Consider the following 23320-nt stretch of genomic DNA (forward strand, 5'->3'; position numbering starts at 1 on the left):
TTGAGAACTTTTGGTCAACTAAGGGAGAATAATGTGCATTTTTTTTTCCATCAAAGTTTATTTTAGAGTACAGAACTTTTTTTGAATCGCATAGAGTCACAGCTTCTTTTTGAAAATTTCTATTTCCAGATGCCCTCCCTTCCTCATTTCCTCCTTTCCTTCCCTCCCCCCATGCCAACACAAAAGAATTGAGACTACTAACAGAATTCTTTTTTTCTCTCTCTCTTTCACACCAGATGCAACTCCAGTAGTACCTTCTCGGGCAGCAACTCCAAGATCTGTAAGAAATAAGTCGCATGAAGGAATTACAAATTCTGTAATGCCTGAATGTAAGAATCCTTTCAAGTTAATGATTGGATCATCCAATGCCATGGGAAGGCTATATGTACAAGAACTGCCTGGAAGCCAGCAACAAGAACTCCACCCCATCTACCCCCGGCAGAGACTGGGCAGCAGTGAACACGGACAGAAATCTCCATTCCGTGGCAGCCATGGAGGCCTCCCCAGCCCAGCATCGTCAGGTTCCCAGATATATGGAGATGGCTCAATCTCTCCAAGGACTGACCCACTTGGAAGCCCTGATGTTTTCCCAAGAAATAATCCTGGTTTTCATGGAGCTCCCAATTCTAGTCCTATTCATCTAAATAGGACTCCTCTTTCTCCACCTTCAGTAATGCTACACGGTTCTCCCGTACAGTCATCCTGTGCAATGGCTGGAAGGACTAATATACCTCTTTCCCCAACCTTGACTACAAAGAGTCCAGTAATGAAAAAACCAATGTGTAATTTTTCAACTAATATGGAAATACCACGAGCAATGTTCCACCACAAACCACCCCAAGGCCCACCTCCCCCTCCTCCACCTTCTTGTGCTCTTCAGAAAAAGCCATTAACATCCGAGAAAGATCCACTTGGCATTCTTGACCCTATTCCCAGTAAACCGGTGAATCAGAACCCTGTTATCATTAATCCAACTAGTTTCCATTCAAATGTCCACTCTCAGGTACCTGTGATGAATGTAAGCATGCCTCCTGCTGTTGTTCCTTTGCCAAGTAATCTCCCTTTGCCAACCGTAAAACCTGGTCATATGAATCATGGGAGTCATATACAAAGAGTTCAGCATTCAGCTTCAACCTCCCTGTCCCCTTCTCCAGTGACATCCCCAGTGCACATGATGGGGACTGGAATTGGAAGGATTGAGGCATCGCCCCAAAGATCACGCTCATCTTCCACATCATCAGATCACGGAAATTTCATGATGCCACCTCTAGGACCCCAGGCCACTTGTAGTGGTATTAAGGTTCCACCCAGGTCACCAAGGTCAACAATAGGGTCCCCAAGGCCATCAATGCCATCAAGCCCTTCTACCAAGTCCGATGGACACCATCAGTACAAGGATATCCCTAACCCATTAATTGCTGGAATGAGTAATGTACTAAATTCCCCAAGCAGTGCAGCTTTTCCGACTGCATCTGCCGGAAGTGGTTCCATAAAGAGTCAGCCTGGTTTGCTGGGAATGCCTTTAAATCAGATCTTGAACCAGCACAATGCTGCCTCCTTTCCAGCAAGTAGTTTACTCTCAGCAGCAGCCAAAGCACAGCTAGCAAATCAAAACAAACTTGCTGGTAACAACTGTAGCAGCAGTAGCAATTCTGGAGCTGTTGCTGGCAGTGGCAACACTGAAGGACATAGCACTTTAAACACCATGTTCACTCCTACTGCCAACATGCTTCTCCCAACAGGGGAAGGGCAAAGTGGTCGAGCAGCACTAAGAGATAAGCTGATGTCTCAGCAAAAAGACTCATTGCGGAAAAGAAAACAGCCACCTACCACAGTGTTGAGTTTGCTCAGACAGTCTCAAATGGATAGTTCTGCAGTTCCTAAACCTGGACCCGACTTGCTAAGAAAGCAGGGTCAGGGTTCATTTCCCATCAGTTCAATGTCTCAGTTACTACAGTCTATGAGTTGTCAAAGCTCTCACTTGAGTAGCAATAGTACCCCGGGTTGTGGGGGCTCAAATACTGCTTTGCCTTGCTCTGCTAACCAGCTGCATTTTACAGATCCCAATATGAACTCCAGTGCTCTTCAGAATTCACTGACACAGAACATACCTTTGAGAGGGGAAGCCGTGCACTGCCACAATGCAAACACTAACTTTGTTCACAGTAACAGCCCAGTCCCAAACCACCATCTTGCAGGTTTAATAAATCAGATTCAGGCTAGCGGGAACTGTGGGATGCTCAGTCAGTCGGGCATGGCTTTAGGAAATTCATTACATCCCAATCCACCTCAGTCAAGAATTTCAACGTCCTCCACTCCAGTGATACCAAACAGCATTGTTAGCAGCTATAATCAAACAAGTTCTGAAGCAGGTATGGTTTTATTAGAAAAAAGTACCCCAAGGTACTAAACTTTTCTACGTTTTTTAAAATTTGTACCAAAATATTTATTATGATAAGAAATGATCCTTTCCCCATTGTGAAATTGTCATCATTTCTTTAGTATTTATAATTTTATTTACAGAATGCTAGGGATTTGTCTAATAGAAAAAATAACAACCAAGGGGATTCCATGTGTTTCCGTTACTTGTTGTCAATCTGTCATTTTGAATTTTGTTTGACTTTCGGTTGGTTGTATAACCATTGGACTCTAAACTACAAAAGAAGCCATAGAAGGCAGGGTTTCCTGGTTCACGAGACATGTACTCGGTCTATGCCAATAGAAAAGCCGTTTCCCCTAGCTTTTGTTTGTATTCAGGTAAATGATGCTCATCTTGGAAAACCCAAAAAGGCAAAAATAAACAGAATTTTTGTTCTTGCTGCTGACCAGAAATAGGTAAATGGATAGGAAAGGTAACTAGAAGTTGTATGAAGTAGAAAGCTGCCTTCTAATGTGTTTTCTTATCCTAGTTTGCTATCCTTTATTATTATTTGTTGAGAAAATTCAAAAATGGATATTGGCTACTCCCTTTTAAAAAAAAAGATAATAATTTAAGTTTTCTAATAAAAAAGGCTTGAAAACCTGATTTCCAGAATTTTTGATCTTGAAATTATTTTACAGTTTTCTTGTAGAATATAGCCATTATTTTTACCATTGACATTAAGGTTTTGAACCCAAATTTATTATATCTCTTCATCCACTATAATGAAGGAGACCAATTTATTTAAAAGTAGACACATTAGAAAGAACTGTGTTTTGTGCAATAGGGTCATCAGAAATTGTTATAAAAATCAGTAAAGAAGCACTAAGAGGTAAATTCATGGAGACATCAGAAAATTTCACCATGGAAGTATTTCAGAAAGAATACCCAAAACCCAACACTAATGGTTTGAGAGATTTGTAGGAAATGGCAGGGAGGAAACAAAAGATAATTGTAGAGACAATATTATTCAGATATGAATACAACGGGCTTTGAAAACCAGATTGCTACTGGAAATGCGAAAACTGCTGAGGCTTTTAATAACAAGATATTGTTTGGATATGTATAGACTGTATTCTACCGTCATGCTGGAAAAGCTTTAGAACCTACATGTCTCTGTTGCTGGTAGTAACATTGAGTGTTTTCCTTCCTGGCATCACTTCTTTACACCTGCCATCCTCCACAACTTGTGCTGTTTTATGTTTTGATGTCAGTATTTAATGAACTGTTCATTGACCTCTTGTGTTAAAAAGAATATAAGGTGGAGAAGATAATTGAAATGATTAGTGCCTTCTAGATATTCTTAGTCTAAAGAATCTCATGAAACTATTTTTTATGTGTTTAACAGGATACTTGTTCCAAAGGGGCTTCCAACTTTTCAATGACTCAAATACCTTTTTAAATAATTCCACAAAAGTGAAAATTTAACCTTATGCTTTTAGCAGATGAAAGTGACATGAAATCAGTAACTATTTTAAAATATACCATATTTATTAAGCATGCTTTCAATCATTTAGATGAGACATTATTAGTCTCGTTGTATTATATATCTTTACGTTTTGATACCCCTTACCTCAACTTACTTTGTTTCAGGTCTGAGTTAATATTGCAAAGTGTATATATTTTATTAATGATGTATTTCAATTCATCAGTAATGGAAAAGACCAACATTTATTTATATTTTTGTTTCTTCTGAATGTTCAGTTTAGACTTATTTTATATAGTCTCGGACATGTATTTTCTTGTTCCATGAACCTCTGTAAAGCATCAGATCTGGATTGCCAGTGCTGGGAGTGTCAAACACAGGTTGAAAATTTATTAATCTAAGAAAAGTGTTAGCATATAAATAGCTAAATTGTACAAGAATAAATGTCTAGTAATGATATGGATTTGACCAATCATGTGTAAGCTAACAGAAAGCATATACTTTGATAAAAAAAATCTAGGTCAGTAAGAAGTTTTAAAATATTAAACCTAATAAAATTAAATACTAATTAAAGTACATAGATCTGATGTGCAGCTGGTTGTGAAAATGGGTAGATTTACTAATTACTGTAACTCTTTTGATGAGCTGAATATTGAAAACGTCTCTAATTCCATGTTTCTTTTTGATACACAGTAAACTGTGTCAACTGAATGCACTGTCGTTATAATTGCTTAGCCTAAATATTTATTTGCACTGACATTTATTCATCCATGAAATAAGTAGCAAGGCTAGGCATGCAGAGTGAGCTAGCAGGTGGCAGTCACAGCTATCCCTATAATCTCTGCTACGTAGCCCTAGCATACCAATAAGACATTGGAAGAAAAATACATTTTACTCTTAAAATGTTGCTTAAAGCTATCATAGCTATTGAGTACTTATGACGTGCCAAGTGATTTACCTATGTTATTTCTAATCTGTGTAGTTCTCCAAAGTATAAGGTATTATTGCCCCCATTTTACACATGAGTAACTGAACTTCAGAGAATTTAAATAATTGACCAAACTCGTGCATAACTGAATTAAAATTTGAACTCAGGTTCATCTGATTGTAAAATCCATTTTCTTCCCAGCTGTGTAAGTTCTTCATCTAAAAACTTCAGTAGTCAAAAAAACTTTGAATGTTTCATTTTCAAAATTTTTAAAAATACCCAACAGATAATACATTAAAACACATCAGTGCATGTTACAAGCCACATTTGTAAACTTTTGATGCACTTTTAGACAAAGGTCAGTGATTTTTGCCTTCTCTCCGTACTCTGATGCTAGGATGTTGCGTCAACACAGATGAAATGTCCAAACTGTCAAGAGAACTGCCCCTCATTTGTGAGTCACATTTGTTGACCTTCATTTTAATGAATTTGTATCACCTCATTCAATCAGATAAGAATGGGTTTCCTACTGGGCGATGTGTCAGTAGACCTTTGAAGGAGGCACCTATGCAGATGCTAGTTCTGCCCTTCCGAGCATGACAACACAGTGAAGGTGAAAGAAACCCACAGGTAACATAGTGCTACTCTTCTCTCTGGTAACGGAGCCCGGACAGAACTCAAGTAACCTGCTTAATCCAGTGCCTTTTCCACTCCTAAGCAACTCAAAAATGTTACAGTAAGACTTTAAGAGGAGAAATCACTCGCTCTGAGAACACTTAATTTGATTGGTTATTTATTGTCAGAAACTTATTTTAAAGAGAGTTTTTCTATTATAAACAACCCGGATACTGATTTTTTTAGGCCTACATGTGGATTCCATGGGAAACATTTAAAATTGTATCACATCTCAAATATGGGAATTGGAGGCTGAGATTAAAAAAAAAAAATCAGGTAAAATATATAAAATGCTTAGAAAATATTTCTAAAATTTAAGACTATGCAAGGTTTTATTAATTCTATTTGCTGTTTTGAAATTGCCTTTCCATTAAAGATCTCTGAACACTTTGCATCGTAAAGTTTACAGGTTTCTATTCACTTTTTGGATTTCAAATTACAAGTAAAGCTTAGTATCTCCATGTAACGGATTTAGAAAATGACCAGTAGGATCCTTGCTGACATTCCTCAAGTTGTAAAGCCAAGCCTGGCTGGGTCTGGCAAACCAAACCCCAAAGTTCCTGATTCTCAGTTCAAATACTCAAACTGTTGAATGCAGGTATGTTCTGAAATCCATCAGTAGTGTCCATTTAAAGCAACTTTCCATTTATGAAGAGAGCCAAGTTTCAGCATTTAAATGGTTCCAGCACATGTCCTGTGGGGTTTTGGTTCAGGGAGGAATCCCAAATCAGGTGCCCTTGACTGGCAAATGTTATCAGGCCTGTGCCTCCTCAGTTTTCTGACCGCTGCTGGCCATAGAACAAGATCACACACGCCGGTAACCCTGGCCTCTGCAGAGGACCAAGTCCTGTCAGTGTCCTTGGGACAACTTATCCCTTCCGTAGCCCTGTGGTTTTTCACAATTTCAAAGAAGCAAAAAGATTGGGACTACTCTGCTAATCAACTTAATAACAGCCTTACCTTCTCCAATGTGATAGTCATTAAATACAACTTTTTCACTTCAAAACCCCTTTTATATTCTCTTTTCTTTTCTAGTAAATAACATTTAATCAACTCTTCTAAACACAGGAAAATAGAATCCTCTGAAGAGGAAGAGTATGAGTTTGTACCAGAAGAGAAAATAATTCATTTATTTGCCTTAACTCTTAAAGAGATACACTGACTAACAAGAATATGAATAAACCTATGAATAAATATATGTTCACGGATATTTATATATATTTTTTAAAAACTCTGGAAAAGAAAGTGTTTTTTCTTTCAGCACAAAAAGCATGTGATTGAAACTCAGTACAGCCATTGATATGGTAGGTATAAGAAAATGAAATAGAGACCACAAAAGAACACTTTAGGTAAAAGACTGCAAAGCAATGAGCTTGTTGTTATGTTCTATGTATTTATTTATTCTCAGAACATGCCAGTAAAGAAAATAAAGGGAAACTGTCATTCCCTACATTTGAAGTTACAGGTGCAAAGAGAATATGGGATAAAAATGTTCACGGATGGATTGTACTATATAAGTTATTAGCCCTCTCAGGATACGTGATGTTTGTGTGGAAATAATCTTCTAGTCTTACAGAGACTAATGTAGAGTGAAGAAGGGCAAAGGCTCCTTTAAGGTTGTGAATGAATTACTAATAGTTGCTATTGACAGTATTTGCAACCAAACATTAAATGCCTAGAAATTTATCCCTCCTCTGATGCACAAGGCTTCTAGGTTAAAAGTTGCCTTCTGCTTTGTTTTTTAGCCAATACCAAAACTCTATTAAATTCTTGATTGTGTGATAAAAATCTATGTCTGTTCTTTCAGTTAAGTTTTTGCAAAATGAGCCATTTCTTCTTTGCTGTAAGATATTTTTACAACAATGTCTTGCTGTTTAAGAAGGTTTCCTATTATCAGGGTTACACCACTTGTTTGTTTACATATTCCAGGCTTAATGTTTCCTTGTGTACAAAAGAAGGACTTAAAATATGTTTGGCTTTAGACATTGAGTCTGTATAATCAAAGGTGAAGACAGAACTCAGAGTGGTGTGATATGTTTGCTGATTCAATGATCTATTTTGTACCTTTCAAGAAATAAATTGTCCCAGTGTGCAAATTGGGAGAATTTTATTCCATTGCAATACACTAAACTCACTTATGAAGTCACTAGAAATCCTTCAGTTCTCTAGGACATGCCTAAGCTATTACTTACTAAAATCAAGTGGTCTGAAAACACTGATGCAGCTTCTAAAAAAGTACCCAATTATAGGCAGTGATGTTCACTCTATACAAATTTGACTCATTAAAAATAATGCTTAAAAATATTCCTGTGGTATCATCAAAATAGATTTCATTTCCACATGCATGTAGTACTAGATAAATCTTAGTGTTCTTCCTTTATAGGAACTTACATCAAACAGCATTAATGCCAGTCAAGCAAAGAGTAGACTAAAAGTTATTTTGTAAGAATTATACTTGCAAATTCAAAGTAACAGCTCACCTTTCTACAGATTAAAAATGGAACAACAGAAGTGTGAAGGAGTTGCTGAGCTACTCCTCAGTGAGAGCTAGTCCAGGAAATTTCAAAATATCTGTCCAAGACCCATGGGTACAGGTACAAGGGAGAGTATTTATCATAGATAACCTAGGGCAGAGCTCCTGTGCTCTACAACTCCACAGGGACACCTCTTCGGACAAACATGCTTCCTGGAGCACAGCTCCATAAACCACTCCCCACAAAGTTGAGCAACTCAGAGGCCTGACTCTAAAGCAATGTTTTCAGCCTTTTGGTACTTCTTCCTTCCTACAGTAAGAAATTAACTTGCATTATAATCCACTAGATATGTGTTTTTAATTTATAACAAAAGTTTCCAGAAATAAAACAATTATATGTGATGCACTCTGATCTTTTTGATCCCATGCTATCTTATCCTGTCGTATTCTATTTCTTTCTTTTTTTTTTTCTCTAAGACAGTCATGGCCCACTGAAATGATTTTATCACCTACTAACATGACCTAGCACTCATATATATAAATTAGCAGAAACAGTTTGCACAAAATAGTGCCCTAGATATACAATGTATTCTTTTGTTTTTCTATTTCATTTATCAAAATATACTGGTTGGGGCACACTAAGTTGGTTTTGCAGCCCTACATAGGTCTAAACTGTCTTAGAATATTCATGAGGTAATTAACTCAACAAATATTTATTGAGCACCTAGTATGTGCTAAGCACTGTTTTAGCACTGCAGATAAAGTAGTATACAATGGAAGGACACAAAGTTAACTGTATTTATAACTTAGAAACTCAGTTTACTCTGCTCATTAAACAAAATAAGGAGATAAACTTCTGAATGGAATATTGAAACATTTTAAGTGTTACCCTACGCTCATATTCAGAGAGCAGAAATCCCACCAAGCAAGGGATTTAACCTCTTTTCTCAAAATTGGTTTCCTTACAATAAAAATTTTTATCATGTGATAAAAAGCATTTCTAAAAATAAACCAAAACTTTGTTACTTGAAACATCTCAAGCATTTTTGCATTTACTCCAACAGTTTAAGAGTAATTCTGTGTTAAGGAAACAAATGATCAGTAACACACACACACACACACACACACACACACACAAATTCACTTTTTTTTTTTTTTTTGCCTGACACCATTACCACCACAAGAGTGATCTTGATACAGTCATGACTCAAACTTCATATTCCAGTATTCAAGCATCCCTTCCACTTGTTTTCTTCCTCCCCAGCAGGTTGGCCCTGTTAAGGACGGAAAGCATTTCATTAGATACTGCCATTGATCCCTTACCCCCAATTCTTCTCTAAATGCTTTGGTTTGGGGTCCCCCTCCCTCCCTTCCTTTTACAGAGCAAATAACCACCCGTCCCTAGGTCTTCCTGCCTACTTCTGCTAAAAGAATGCTAGGAATTTACATCAGGATCCAAAGCACAAAGATAGAAATTGATATATTTTTATAAATACATATACAATGCCATTACTAAGGCTTGGGAAAATAATGTCTTGTTGGAAGATCTAGACTTTTCATACAAGTTATCTTTCTATTTATTTTTTAAATTAATCCTTTAAATATAGAGGAGAAAATTTTACTATTTCCATAGGATTGAAAAGTGAATTATATTTTATTAGACTCACTAGGGCATGATGTTTCCTCTTGTTTCTACAAGCATTCATTTTTATTAAGGATTACCATTGACCTTGTTTGCATTTAAAGTACACTTGCCAAAGCAAATTATAAAGGTCAAATGGTGAAGGCATATCTTTTATATGAATCATCTCTTAGGCTCTTAAATTTTTATAGATAAAAATCAGTATTTGGGCATATTACCTTTGAAAAAATTTTCTAGCATAAAGTAGTGTTTATTCAAAATTGGGGATATAGATCAAATGGGTATAATGACATTTTAAAAGCACTTTATTGGTCCATTTGGTATAAGTTTTATGCCATCTCTTGTGTGCATACAAAGACATGTACAATAATATTAATACTTAAGAGCCGACCATAGAAGAGTTTAGCATAATGTAAACAATGACTTTCCTTAAAGAATATTGGTGACAAGAGAAATAAATCTAAAGCGGTAGATATTACCTTTGTTCTAAAAAGCAAAAAAAAATTTTAAATGAAGCAGAAAAAAACATCTCAAGAATGAAACTAGTAATAATAGGAAAGTATCCTTTAAAAACCTTTAAAAATTTTACTGGTGCTACTTCTGTGTGTACACACACATATACAATCACACACGTCATAAATTATATGTGTATGCGAAGAGTACTGTTTACATCTGGAAATCTACCCCACTGGGAAGGTTAACAGTGTCAATTCCTGATTGTCCCAGTTTATCTCAACCTCTGATTGGGTGTCTAGGCATGTGACCTTACCCCAGGAAAGTTTATTTGGGTGACTTTTCAGTCTCATCTCCTACTTCATTAAAAGCAACAGAGACAATGAGAAAAAGAATTTGTGCCAGTTCATGGTGCTGCTGGCTGGTGTGAAATAATCTTTTTTTTTCAGTTAAAGGACTTCTCCAACTTACTAACTTGTTCCAGGCTCCAGATGCCATTTGGCTATTTAACTGCTTATTGTTTAGTGAATAGTTTGCTTTTTAAAAGAACTTAGTAACTGTCCCTTTCATTAGTTTAAGCACAAAACATGTTGGCTGGAAAAAAAATTCATCTTTAAGAAAACATTTTTTTTCCATGTGCTTCAAGAGACCATATGGTTTTTATGCAGAACTGTGAAGTAGGTTTGCCAGAGAGTGCCTATTAAGCAGATTAAGCAGCTCAGAAATAAGCAATCTTCAATTTCACTCCAGATATAAAAATTCAGGGTCTTCTTTGGATGACCCCAAGCATTTTTGAGTGACTTTAAGAACTAACTCAGAATACTTTGGAATGTGCCTCTTCCTCTGTAAGGTGATTTTAACTCCCTGGACCACGTGAGAGTCTAAAGTAACTTGTCACCTTCCAACCATCTCCTTTCTTGTCCCTGACCTCCTGGCTTTGGACCAATACTGAAATCAGTTTTTACTTTATCCGCAAATGGATGGTATCCTCTCCCTTACTTCCCATACACACATGCCACACACACAGCATCAAAAGCTCTGATTTCTAGACGTTGAATGCTGGTTTTATGTTCTTAATAGATTCATTGAACCAACATTTTTGGAATGTCAACTGTGTGTTAGAGACCATGTTAGGTCTCAGAAATAAGAAGTGATCCTTGCATTTAATGGTTTAGAAAGATAATTTCAAATTTCTGTGCTGCTTGTCTAAGGCAATAGGTTTAACCATGGTGGGAGGGGAGGTGTGTGTGGAAAAGCAGCATACAATATTTTTGGTCAGTTTCTTTGTTTTCAGGATATGTACCTCCATGTACTTTATTATCCTCCATGCACTTCATTATCTCCTTCTCTTTTTTTCTAATGACTTTGTTTCTATCTCCTTTTCCAGTTTCAAATCCCAGACCAAATGTTACCATTGCTTAGTTTACCCTCACACCTTCAGTTTTCCCATTGTCCCTTTGTTGCATATCCGTCAAATCTCTTAGCATATTGCATTGTAGTTACACTAGCTCTGTGAACAGAGCTTTAACATTTCTGATTCATATAAGCTCCCAATAAATGTGTATCGAAAGAAAAAAAAGAAAGACAGGGAGATTTGTGTGTTTATTACCTTTCCGTATACAATGAGTTCCTGCAGGAAAGGGCAGGGAGCTGTTTTTATGGTTGTTTTATATCACCATTTCCATCCTTTTATTTAACAGAGCCTTCCTGTTCATTGTTGAAAGTTAGAGAAAATAAAAAATAAGGCTTGATCCACATATTGCCCTTAAGAAGCTTGGGATGTCCACAACCTTCTTGTTTGTAATATTTTCTTTATTGTCATTCCTCAAGAGCAACCATACTTTCTTTATTGTCATTCCTCAAGAATATTTATATGAAGAACTTTTAGAATAATGTCCCCAAATGGCTCCTAAATGTAGATGTTTCTCTCTTAAAAAACAAGACAAAAATATTAATAATAGTAAACTCTAAGGAAACCCTACATCTATGATGCCTTGCTAGAGTATTTTGAAAATGTGCTCTGGTTGTGGTTAAAAGAACAGTGATCTGTACATTTAAATATGTCATTATTGGTTAGCAGATGGGAAAAAAAATGGCCACAGATAGCGATTACCAGTAAATAAGAGTTGTTATTGGCTTGTTTAAAAAGATGGTTTCAAAATGCAAATAAAGCACATTTTTTGCCACTTACAGAAATAGGAAGCTTTACGAAGCAATGAAATGCTTAAGGTGTTGACTGTTTTATCACAAAGCTGAATTAACATTTAAAGAATTGTATACCATATGCCTCCTTCAGTATTTGATATGTTCTTACTCTACTCATTGTGCACATAGTCATTGTCTTGTGATAAAGGTTTATAAATATTTATATGTTTTTAAACAGATTTTTTATAAATCTCATTCTTTAAATGAAACACTGAAAACTTAAAAAAAAGACAGACATGACAGCTGGGAAAAATTGCAAAGTCATGCAATATAGAGATATTCTATAAGGTGTGTTGGATATACTGATTTATACTTACTACTATTACTACATCACCACTACTAACCGCAGCTACTAATGTAAATAATAATGCTGACAATGATAACTCCATTTATTTGTGTAGACTTTTAGACATTACAAGCCTGTCACTGACCTGTTTTTGATTCTCACAACAATCATGCCAGTTTTTCCTAAAGAAAACTCAAAGGTAGCAAAGTATCATATGCAGGAAGATGTTCATCCCTGTGTTATATACGATGATGAAAATATAAATACCAAACTTTATCAGAATAGGTCAACAAATATGATCGATCCATAGACTACAAGGTTAAAAATATTCATGCAAACATCCATATACCAAAAAGGAAAAATTCTTGTGTTATTCCGTTAGAAGAAAACAAGAAGCATATAAAATTTGTAGTACTATTACAACTATGGAAGCATTTCTGCGTGTATGTATTTAGACAAGGTCTCAATGGTAACATGGTCAAATATAAAGTTTTTGATGGCATAGGACAGCAGTAAAGTGTTTGGATTATTTTAGATTTTCAGTAACACTAGTGTTGTTCATTATATCATATACATGTTACATAAGCCTGTAACAATATTTGATGAATGCATATATTACATAATGCTTCTCTTTAGGGAAAGACCTTTTATGAAAACAATGATTGTAGGTTCCTTTTCAACAGAATGTGATTCTTACCCCATCCCTTGTGCATCTGGATCACCAGGGGTGATTTCAAAGGATACTACTGCTCAAGCTGTACCCTAAGAGACGAGCTTTCAACTAGCCTGGGATAAGGCCCAGGCATTGTTTTTGTTTGTTTGTTTGTTTGAAGTTCTCCAGGTAATTCTATTGTGCAGCTTAGATTGAGAACAACTAAAACGATTATAATAAGCAACTGAAATTTTATATTTTTAAATATGAAGTTCCTTGAATTTTCGTCTGAAGCGTAAGACTTTCAAGATTAAGAATGCTATTTGGGTGATGGCATTTGGTCTGATTTAAGGAATCCTAAGTACAGAGTATCTTTATGCTATCAGTGACAAAAAATTTTTAAATGATAAAACATAGTGTTGGTGAGAAATGAACACTGCTATACCCTGTTTATGAAAATGTAAGTTGAATGTGCATTGATCAACTTCACTGTAGGGCAGTGTGACAATATGTACTTAAAGCTTTAAAAATATGTAAACCCTTTTGTCCCTGGAATTCCACTTTTAAGAATTTATCCTTAGAAAATAACTGAGCATATTGGCAAAGATGAGTTAATAAGAATGTTTACCATAGTGTTGCTTACAACAGTAAAAGATTGGAAACAATCAGATATCCATGACTGTAGATTGATTAAATGTTGGTATATTCATACATGATAGTAGTAAAATGGCTCTAAGGTTAACACGACTTAACATGGAAAGATAGTCAAAACCTATCGATAAAAGAAAAAGGTTACAAAACAGCATGATTCCATTTTTGTTAAAATATGTAATATGTGTATATATGTCTGCATTTGTATATACATACAGGTGGGAAAAGCCTGCAGAACTACACATTGAAATATTAATAGTTATCTCCATAGGTATTTTTTATTTTGTTTTATACTCTCATGTATATTCTAGGGTTTTTTTTTTTCACTAAAAGGAAGGTAGTGTTATAAATAAAGACCAAAAACATTTTCTTAAATGAAAATATATTTTGAAAAATAAAGCCTTGTTACCTTTGTCTACCAACTACAGCACAGATTGCCCTATCTTCATCACCTTGTCCACTTTGTGAAAAGCAAGCTATTTGACAGAATAGTTAGCTATTTCTTAATATTTTTTAATATTTCGAAACTTCTTCAATATACATATTTTCAAAGTAGATGAGGAAGTATAGAGTTAAATTTAAGTGTTATTAAACAGTACCAAATCATCTCTGATTACAATTAATCTGGTTTAAATTCCCAAAGGTGGTGTGTAACAAATTAATTGAAATATACCTTAATGTATTTTTATGGGGTTGCCTTCTTTAGCGTCCATAATTAATAAGTGTTTTTTCTTCTTCTTCTTCATTTTAGGCGGTTCAGGACCATCATCCTCCATAGCCATAGCTGGCACCAGCCACCCTGCCATCACAAAGACAACATCTGTTCTTCAAGATGGCGTCATAGTTACCACCGCAGCTGGAAACCCACTGCAGAGTCAGCTGCCTATTGGGAGTGATTTTCCTTATGTTGGCCAAGAGCACGCACTTCATTTTCCATCCAACAGCACTTCAAACAACCATCTTCCACACCCCTTGAACCCCAGCCTCCTCAGTTCTCTACCTATCTCTTTGCCAGTGAATCAACAGCATCTCCTAAACCAGAATCTATTAAATATCCTCCAGCCTTCAGCAGGAGAAGGCAAGTCTGAGATCAACCTCCACCCTTTAGGTTTTCTCAACCCGAATGTAAACGCTGCTTTAGCTTTTCTCTCCGGTGACATGGATGGGCAGGTATTGCAGCCTGTTCACTTTCAGCTCTTAGCAGCCCTGCTTCAGAACCAAGCCCAAGCAGCTGCCATGCTTCCCCTGCCATCTTTCAATCTGACCATCTCAGATCTTTTGCAACAGCAAAATACCCCTTTACCCTCATTAACACAGATGACAGCCCCACCAGACCATTTGCCAAGCAATCAGTCAGAGAACAGCCGAGCTGAGACCCTTTTAACCAGCCCCCTGGGGAACCCTTTACCGAGCTTTGCAGGCAGTGACACTACTTTTAACCCCCTGTTCCTCCCAGCTGTCACTGGGGCCTCAGGATTAATGGCCTTGAATCCCCAGCTGTTGGGAGGTGTCCTGAACTCAGCATCGGCCAACACCGCTAATCATCCAGAGGTTTCCATAGCAACTTCCTCCCAGGCAACCACTACCACAACCACTACATCATCAGCAGTGGCAGCACTGACTGTCTCAACACTTGGTGGGACAGCAGTGGTGTCAATGGCAGAAACATTGCTGAATATATCTAATAATGCTGGGAATACACCTGGTCCAGCTAAACTCAACAGTAACTCTGTGGTGCCACAGCTACTTAACCCTCTACTGGGGACAGGTCTGCTTGGTAAGTTAAATTTTTTCACAAATTTTTACAAAAGAAACGTTTTTCTAATTCTATTTTCTCCTTTTTAAAAACTCCATTTTGTCACACTATTTTTAAAAATGTTTTTGTTATGTCACAGCTTGCTTAAGGAACTAAATATAATAACACCCACACACACCCATAGTTATACAAACATGAAAATGACTTTTTCCTCTTCCCCTATTCTAGCAGTACTGAATAACATTTTAATCTGCTTTCTCTGATCTTCTAATTCTGATGCCACTTAAACTTAACCTACCTATCATTCTCTTAAGCCAAGTAGAGTCTTATTTTCCAAACAATAAAGCACAGGCCCATCATAAAAATAACTCTTATTTGAATTTTAGTTGGTGTGGCATCACAGGGTTAGTATGAGCGGCTGCACTGTGGATGGAAACTGTTTGAGGAAGTGTTTCTTCCAGGTGACCCCTACATAAACAAAAGTAAATGCTTATCCAGCAAAATAAGAAACAAGGCATAAAAACATCCAAAGATAAATTTTGCTCAAGTTCAAGGAAACAGACAGTCTCAATAGCTGCTGTTAGATTTCCTCAGCCAGTATAATTCCTTAGAACTTTGTGGCTTAAAAACAAAATCCTTCACGTATATTATTCTATCGCAAAAAAGTTAGAAAATAATGCAAGTATATCCAACTGACTGATGCAGATAGCTGTAATATTAAGTGCAGAGATCTATCCAGAAAGTCTGGAAAGAGGCACATACACATAACACTGTCCAAAGGGCATCTGCAGTACCTAAAAATTAATAATAATGTTTCCAGATTTTATGGACACCTTTAGAATATAGTTTACTAATTTTATAGTTTACTAGTTGCTATAGTTTATTAGTTCTATTTGGTGTCACAATCAATAGTTAAATAACCTAAAATACATCACAGGTTTACATATTTCAAGTTACAAGACAATTTCAATGGCATTGTCTTCAAGATAATTTCAATGTAATTTTAAAACAAGTTAATTTTGAATTATGAATATGAACTTAGTTGTTGACGAATCCCATCTGATTTAATAATATTCATTTTTAATGATTATGGCAATGAATTCTTTTGTATTATTAGCTTTCTTTACAGTTTTAATTTTAGGTGACCAACCTTTTACTTAAAAACAATATACATATTCCTTGGCCAAACCTGATTTTATTTGGTGGTATTTATTGATGACTGTGGCATGAGAACTAAATTTTGTTAACAAGGCCTGATCAGATCCACTCATTTTAATAATTCGCTCAGATACTTATGATTACTAAAACATTTTACGATTAATTTCCACCTTTAGTTTTAGGTGCTCTAACAAAAATAATATCAAGGAGTTTATACACTGAAGCTCAATCTATAATGATTGGCAAAAACTAAGTAGTGTCTCCAGGACATAAAGTCAAAAAACTAACTACGAAAGATAAAATTAATTAATAATAATACTCTCTGTTTACCACTTAGTAAGACATTGATGAGAAAAAGAGAAAAGAATGACCATGCCAAGTGCAGTTTTCAGTTTTTGTTTCAGGAATCCTCAGGTGCATAGATAGGCATAGGATCTCTGAAGAGTCACACTGACTTACATTTTATGTTTTTCAAACTATAGGTGACATGTCCTCAATAAACAATACATTGAATAACCATCAACTGACTCATCTGCAGTCGCTGTTAAACAACAATCAGATGTTTCCTCCAAATCAGCAGCCGCAGCAGCAACTTCTCCAGGGGTACCAGAACCTGCAAGCATTTCAAGGACAGCCCACAATTCCTTGCCCGGCTAACAGTAACCCTATGGCTTGTCTGTTTCAGAACTTTCAGGTACTCTCCTTCCCTGGGTTATTCAAATAGTAAACAATGTCTAGGTCTGTTAAAATACTTAACTGGGCAGAAGAGACAGAAAAAGGAGGTCATGGGCCCTCTCACGTCCACTTACTATTATTTCCCAAGAATGACTATTGCTAAACATTCCAGTCTTTTGTGTGAAGGTTATTTTATTTTGACTGAGGCCTCTCAGTGGTCCTTTTGGAGTGGACAGTAAAAACTGATCATATGATCCTCTTACACCCTTGGGTGGTTTCCACTGCTCTCCTGACTGAAATCTACATCTTTGACATGCCAGCTTGGCCTGACTCTCCAGTCCTGCCCTCACCACTCTCCCTGGCTTCAGCCACATCGCCTTCCTTCACCTTTACAAGCTGAATACATTTCTGATAGATTAAGGATCTAGATGGAAAGAATGACACTTAATAAATATAAAAAGAAAATACAGATTTTTTTAATAATCTTGAGGCAGAGAAGGTTCTTTCAGTAAGATACAAAATCAGGAGGTCAAAAAGAAAAGAATAAAGTTGAATACATAAAACTTTAAAATCTCCATATGATCAAGGGCATTTTAAACAAAGTTAAAGACAAGTGGCACCTGGCAGAAAATACTTGCATAATAATGGCAAGTAATCGACATTCATTACACAAAAAGAGCTCCTACAAATCAGGAAGAAAAAAGATAATTGATAATAGAAATAGAAATAGATAATAGAAAAATGAGCAATAGGTATGAACAGAAAATGAAAAATAAATTATTAATGAACATATGAAAAGAGTAATCAGAGTTATACAAATTACAACACTCATGTGTCAATCAGATTGATTGATATTCCTTGCTGACTTTTAGAGATATTGTTGGTCTGATTGTATGCTGATACAGATTGTACGCTGATACAAATCCAGGTAACTTGACAGTTTATCAGGGTTTTTGTTTTAAGTTTCTTTTATTTATTTTGAGAGAGAGCCAACAAGGGAAGGGCAGAGAGAAAGGGAGAGAGAATCCCAACCAAGCAGGCTCAGTGCTGTCAGCACAGAGCCCAACCTGGGGCTTGAACCCACAAACTGTGAGATCATGACCTGAGCTGAAAGCAAGAGTCAGTCAGTTAACCAACTGAGACACCCAGGTGCCCCTATCAGGTTTTTAAATATACCTATCCTTGGGTATGCCTGAGTGGTTACCATCCCATATCCTTGGGATGCCTGGGTGGTTCAGTCAGTTAAGCGTTCAACTTCGGCTCAGGTCATGATCTTGTGGTTTGTGTGTGTGAGTCCTGCATTGAGCTCCCTGCTATCAGCACGAGCCCACTTCAGATCCTCTGTCTCCCTCTTTCTCTCTCCCACTCCCACCCCCGCACCCGTGCATGGTCTCTCTCTCTCAAAAATAAGCATTTTTCAAAAATAATGTAAAAAATAAATATACATACCCTTTGACCCAGAAGTTCAACTTCTTTGTACCTATTTTAGAGAAATCTTCAAATGTGAACAAAAGGGCACATGCCAGAATGTTCATTACGACGTGATTTGTGGTGGCAAAAATTAGAAGCCACTTAAGTGTCTATCAGTAGGGAAATAATTAAATATATTATGGTATATCCATCTTTCTAGTACTAGTAGGTTTAGGTATATTTATATAACTGATTTGAAAAGATCCACAAGATTGCAAGACTTCAATACTGTAGTATTATAGAACAATACTAAAGTACAAAACCATTTATGTGAAAGAAGGAAGGAAAGAAAGAAAATTAGCTATACACCTAAACACCTTAATGTATTAAAAATAAGTGTCTGCAAGGATGCTCTCCAGCACTGATTACTTCTGAGAAAGAAAATGGGATCAGAGTGGGATGGGAAAGTCAGATTTGGGTGGGGAGTAGTGATAAAGAAAATTTTATCTATTTTGACAATGAGAAAATGTTCATGTACATCTTGTGGAATAAAATAAATTTAGAAGGGAAGAAAAAGTGCTCAGCCATGTCACTGAGAATCTCAAACAAGCAGATAAAGCCTGAAGAGAATCCACTAGATTTAGGACATCACCAGTTTTGGTGGGGTGATGGGAGCACAAGACAGATTGCAGTGGGTGGAGGGATGAAAAGGTTAGGATTAAAGAGTATGGATTACTCTTTCAAAAATGTGACTAGGAAGAACATAAGAGAAACAGACGTAGGTTGAATGCAAACTTTTAGAATATGGAAGCTATGCACATGGTTGTATGCTAAAGGAAAAATAAAAATAAAAATGAAAAGTAGAAAAGATTGAACATAAGGAAGACAAGGGATAACAGATGAGGTAAGATCCCTGAGGAGTGCCTTGGGATCCAGAGCATAAATGAAGGACTTACCTTCAGAGAGCAGAAGAGGGCTCTCTTACGCTGGGAAGCAGGGTAGGATTGGGGGCATAGATAGTTGCAGAGAAGTGTGTCCTGCCAGGGGGCAGAGAGTAGCAGAATATAAGAACTATGAGAATTCTTAACCTTATGAACTCCATTTTCTCTGTTAAGTAAGGCTATCAGCTAAGAATAGTGCTAGAGATGGTAAGCAACCAGCTTCAAGAAATGGATGAAGATTTGAATGGCTGTGAAAGAGAATGGTACCTAACTAGAGGGTCACTGGATTGATGAGAACAATAAGCCCCCAGCTGCAGTTGAACGCCCTGAATTCCTAGACAGATACTCAGCAACCTCACTGTGGAAACAGATAAGCAGGCAGTGAAAATGATCCCAGATTGAGATTTTATCTGGTAGGTGTAGACAGGGGAAGAATAACAAGAGAGTGGTTGATACGCTGATGGATCCCAGGTTCTGGTTAGTGGAAAAGGATGTGAAGACAAGAAGGGAGAGATCATTGAGGGGAAAAATTGAAGTGTCAAGGGTCTGAAGCAGCAATTCTTAGGTGGGGTTGGTGAAATTAGAATAACCTTGGGGACTTTTTCAAACTGCATCATCCTTCCTGTCCTAAACATGCATATTCTTACCTAGTGGGCATTCCCTCCCTTCATTTCTTCCCAATTAACAGTCACATCTATAGAGAGACATTGACACTGTTGACAGCAGAGGGGTGTCCCCCAGCCAGTAGCCAGGTAAGATTGAAGAATAGGTGTCACTGTTCTATCCGAAACCTTCAAAAATAGTGTCATATCAGAAACATTTTGTTGTTATGAAAAGAGTATGATATATATATATACTCTCTGTCTCTCTCTGTCTCTCTCCATATATATATAGAGAGAGAGAGAGACAGAGAGAGAGGGAGGGAGCTTAGTTGTATTTCAGTAGAAATATAAGTGAGTGAGAAATCCTTTTCAAAATTTGGTTCCCTTTGTAATTCGAGCAGTGCTGGTGATGGACTTGTTTCTCTCTTTGAATTCCAAGTTGCAAAACCTGTAATGACAGGTAAATAGGTGGAGTCATCACCTGAAAACAGTTTGTGTCCAACCACCTCACCTGTAACTTTTTTTTTTTTAATTTTTTTTTTCAACGTTTATTTATTTTTGGGACAGAGAGAGACAGAGCATGAACGGGGGAGGGGCAGAGAGAGAGGGAGACACAGAATCGGAAACAGGCTCCAGGCTCTGAGCCATCAGCCCAGAGCCTGACGCGGGGCTCGAACTCACGGACCACGAGATCGTGACCTGGCTGAAGTCGGACGCTTAACCGACTGCGCCACCCAGGCACCCCATCACCTGTAACTTTGCTAAAGAATGTTTGGTAATGATGATTTCTTTTAAAAAAAAAAATCTGTGAAATGATTTCAACCAAAGAAATGGGACCCAAATATAATCAGGACACAAGCTTTTGTAAACAGTGACTTTTTATTTCATGTTTGAGCCTTGCTCTTCCTTTATATTTCCTTCCTTGTTATGTTTGTTTGCATTTTGGCAAATCTTAAAAATATGGTCTTTCTCTTTGAGGTCTTTAAAGACTTTTCTCTCTCTCATTGCTTCCTGTCTGTTTCTTCAAGGTGAGAATGCAGGAAGATGCAGCTCTCCTAAACAAAAGAATAAGCACTCAGCCGGGGCTCACAGCTCTTCCGGAGAATCCAAACACCCCACTTCCACCTTTCCAAGATCCATCTTGTGAGTTGCAGCCGAGGATTGACTCATCTCTTGGTCAGCAGGTGAAGGACGGCCTCATTGTGGGCGGCCCAGGCGATGCTTCTGTGGATGCCATTTACAAAGCAGTGGTTGATGCAGCCAGCAAAGGAGTGCAGGCTGTCATCACCACTGCAGTCAACAGTACAACTCAGATCAGCCCCATTCCAGCTCTGAGTGCCATGAGTGCCTTCACTGCCTCGATTGGTGATCCATTAAGTCTCCCCAGTGCTGTCAGTGCAGTCATTCATGGACGAAACATGGGCAGTGTCGATCATGATGGTAGGCTAAGGAATGCAAGAGGGGCTCGGCTGCCCAGGAATCTGGACCATGGGAAGAATTCAAATGAAGGAGATGGGTTTGAATATTTCAAGTCAGCAAGTTGCCACACATCCAAAAAACAGTGGGATGGGGAGCAAAGCCCTGGAGGGGAGCGAAACAGGTGGAAGTGTGAGGAATTCTTAGATCATCCAGGCCATGTCCACAGTAGTCCTTGTCACGAAAGGTCCAACAATGTCTCCACACTGCCATTTCTGCCTGGGGAACAGCACCCGGTACTGTTACCACCAAGAAACTGTCAAGGGGATAAAATTCTGGAGGAAAATTTCAGGTATAATAACTACAAAAGAACTATGATGAGTTTTAAGGAGAGACTAGAGAACACCGTGGAAAGATGTGCACACATTAATGGGAACAGACCTCGACAGAGTCGGGGCTTTGGAGAGCTGCTGGGCACCACAAGGCAAGACCTGGTCCTAGAGGAGCAATCTCCAAGCTCCTCAAATAGTTTGGAAAATTCTCTAGTCAAAGACTACATCCATTACAATGGAGACTTTAATGCCAAAAGCATTAATGGGTGTGTGCCTAGCCCTTCAGACGCTAAGAGCATTAGTAGTGAAGATGACCTAAGGAATCCAGATTCCCCTTCTTCAAATGAGTTGATACATTATAGGCCAAGGACGTTCAACGTTGGCGACTTGGTCTGGGGCCAAATCAAAGGACTCACTTCTTGGCCTGGAAAATTAGTAAGAGAAGACGACGTTCACAATTCATGTCAACAAAGCCCCGAGGAAGGGAAGGTATACCAATCTTTATCCATTGTCAAATACTAACCTTTGTTCAGATGTCAATTGTTATTTTATGTTATCATCACTTTGGATTCTTTGGATTTGAAATTAGGATTCTTCATGACTCATTGAGGTCTCACAAACTTCTGGAGCATAAAATGAAGAGGGGATGGTTATAGTCACCAAAATGTCCTATCAAGGGGTGAGTTGTAAAGCATTCGTAGATTCCACAAGGGCCTGCAACCTAGGAACCAGATTTCCAGAGTGTTGTTAATTCTGCCTTCCTTCCCTGCATTTATCTAACTCTTCATTCCATACCCAGAGGATGAAGGCAAGTAGCAATGACTGGGAAAAAAATCTGGTGACCTTTGGAGTCCACGGGTGTGGCAGAGGTAGGGCAACAGGAAGTGCTGGGGGACAGCGTCTCCTCCATGTGTTCGCATGTGACACATACTGCTGAGGAGAGGGCCAAACGAGGGTGCAATTGCAGCCATTTCTGGAAGCCACAGGTAACGTCTGTGTTCAGAATGGTGTCTCCTTTCAGGAAAAGTTCTGGGCCTTTATAACATATGGAAATGTTTAACCCCACAGTCTGGTTCTACTTAACACAATCTGATCATATAAATTAAATGAAAACTTCTCCATGAAACTACCATTCAATTTAGAAGAAATTAGTAGGGGTCTTCTGGGTTTTACCCCCTCTCACAATGGTAGAATTGGCTCACGAGGCAAGAAATATGCAG

The 23320-nt window shown here is 37.6% G+C and overlaps 1 protein-coding gene across 7 annotated transcripts in view; it reads left to right on the plus strand.

The window, feature by feature from the left end:
• Positions 1 to 23320, plus strand: part of MBD5 (methyl-CpG binding domain protein 5) — a 449013-nt gene that overhangs the window by 401373 nt on the left and 24320 nt on the right. For 5 of the 7 annotated variants that reach the window (XM_045479727.1, XM_045479728.1, XM_045479729.1 and 2 more), the window contains 4 exons: positions 237 to 2372; positions 14562 to 15587; positions 17207 to 17418; positions 21381 to 22589. In XM_045479727.1, coding sequence (XP_045335683.1) covers positions 237 to 2372; positions 14562 to 15587; positions 17207 to 17418; positions 21381 to 22589 — 4583 coding nt within the window. The remainder of the gene's footprint in view (positions 1 to 236; positions 2373 to 14561; positions 15588 to 17206; positions 17419 to 21380; positions 22590 to 23320) is intronic. The other 2 variants (XM_045479733.1, XM_045479732.1) reach the window with 1 other exon arrangement.

The sequence above is a fragment of the Leopardus geoffroyi genome, chromosome C1, assembly GCF_018350155.1.
Source record: "Leopardus geoffroyi isolate Oge1 chromosome C1, O.geoffroyi_Oge1_pat1.0, whole genome shotgun sequence".
In the NCBI taxonomy this organism is placed as follows: Eukaryota; Metazoa; Chordata; class Mammalia; order Carnivora; family Felidae; genus Leopardus; species Leopardus geoffroyi.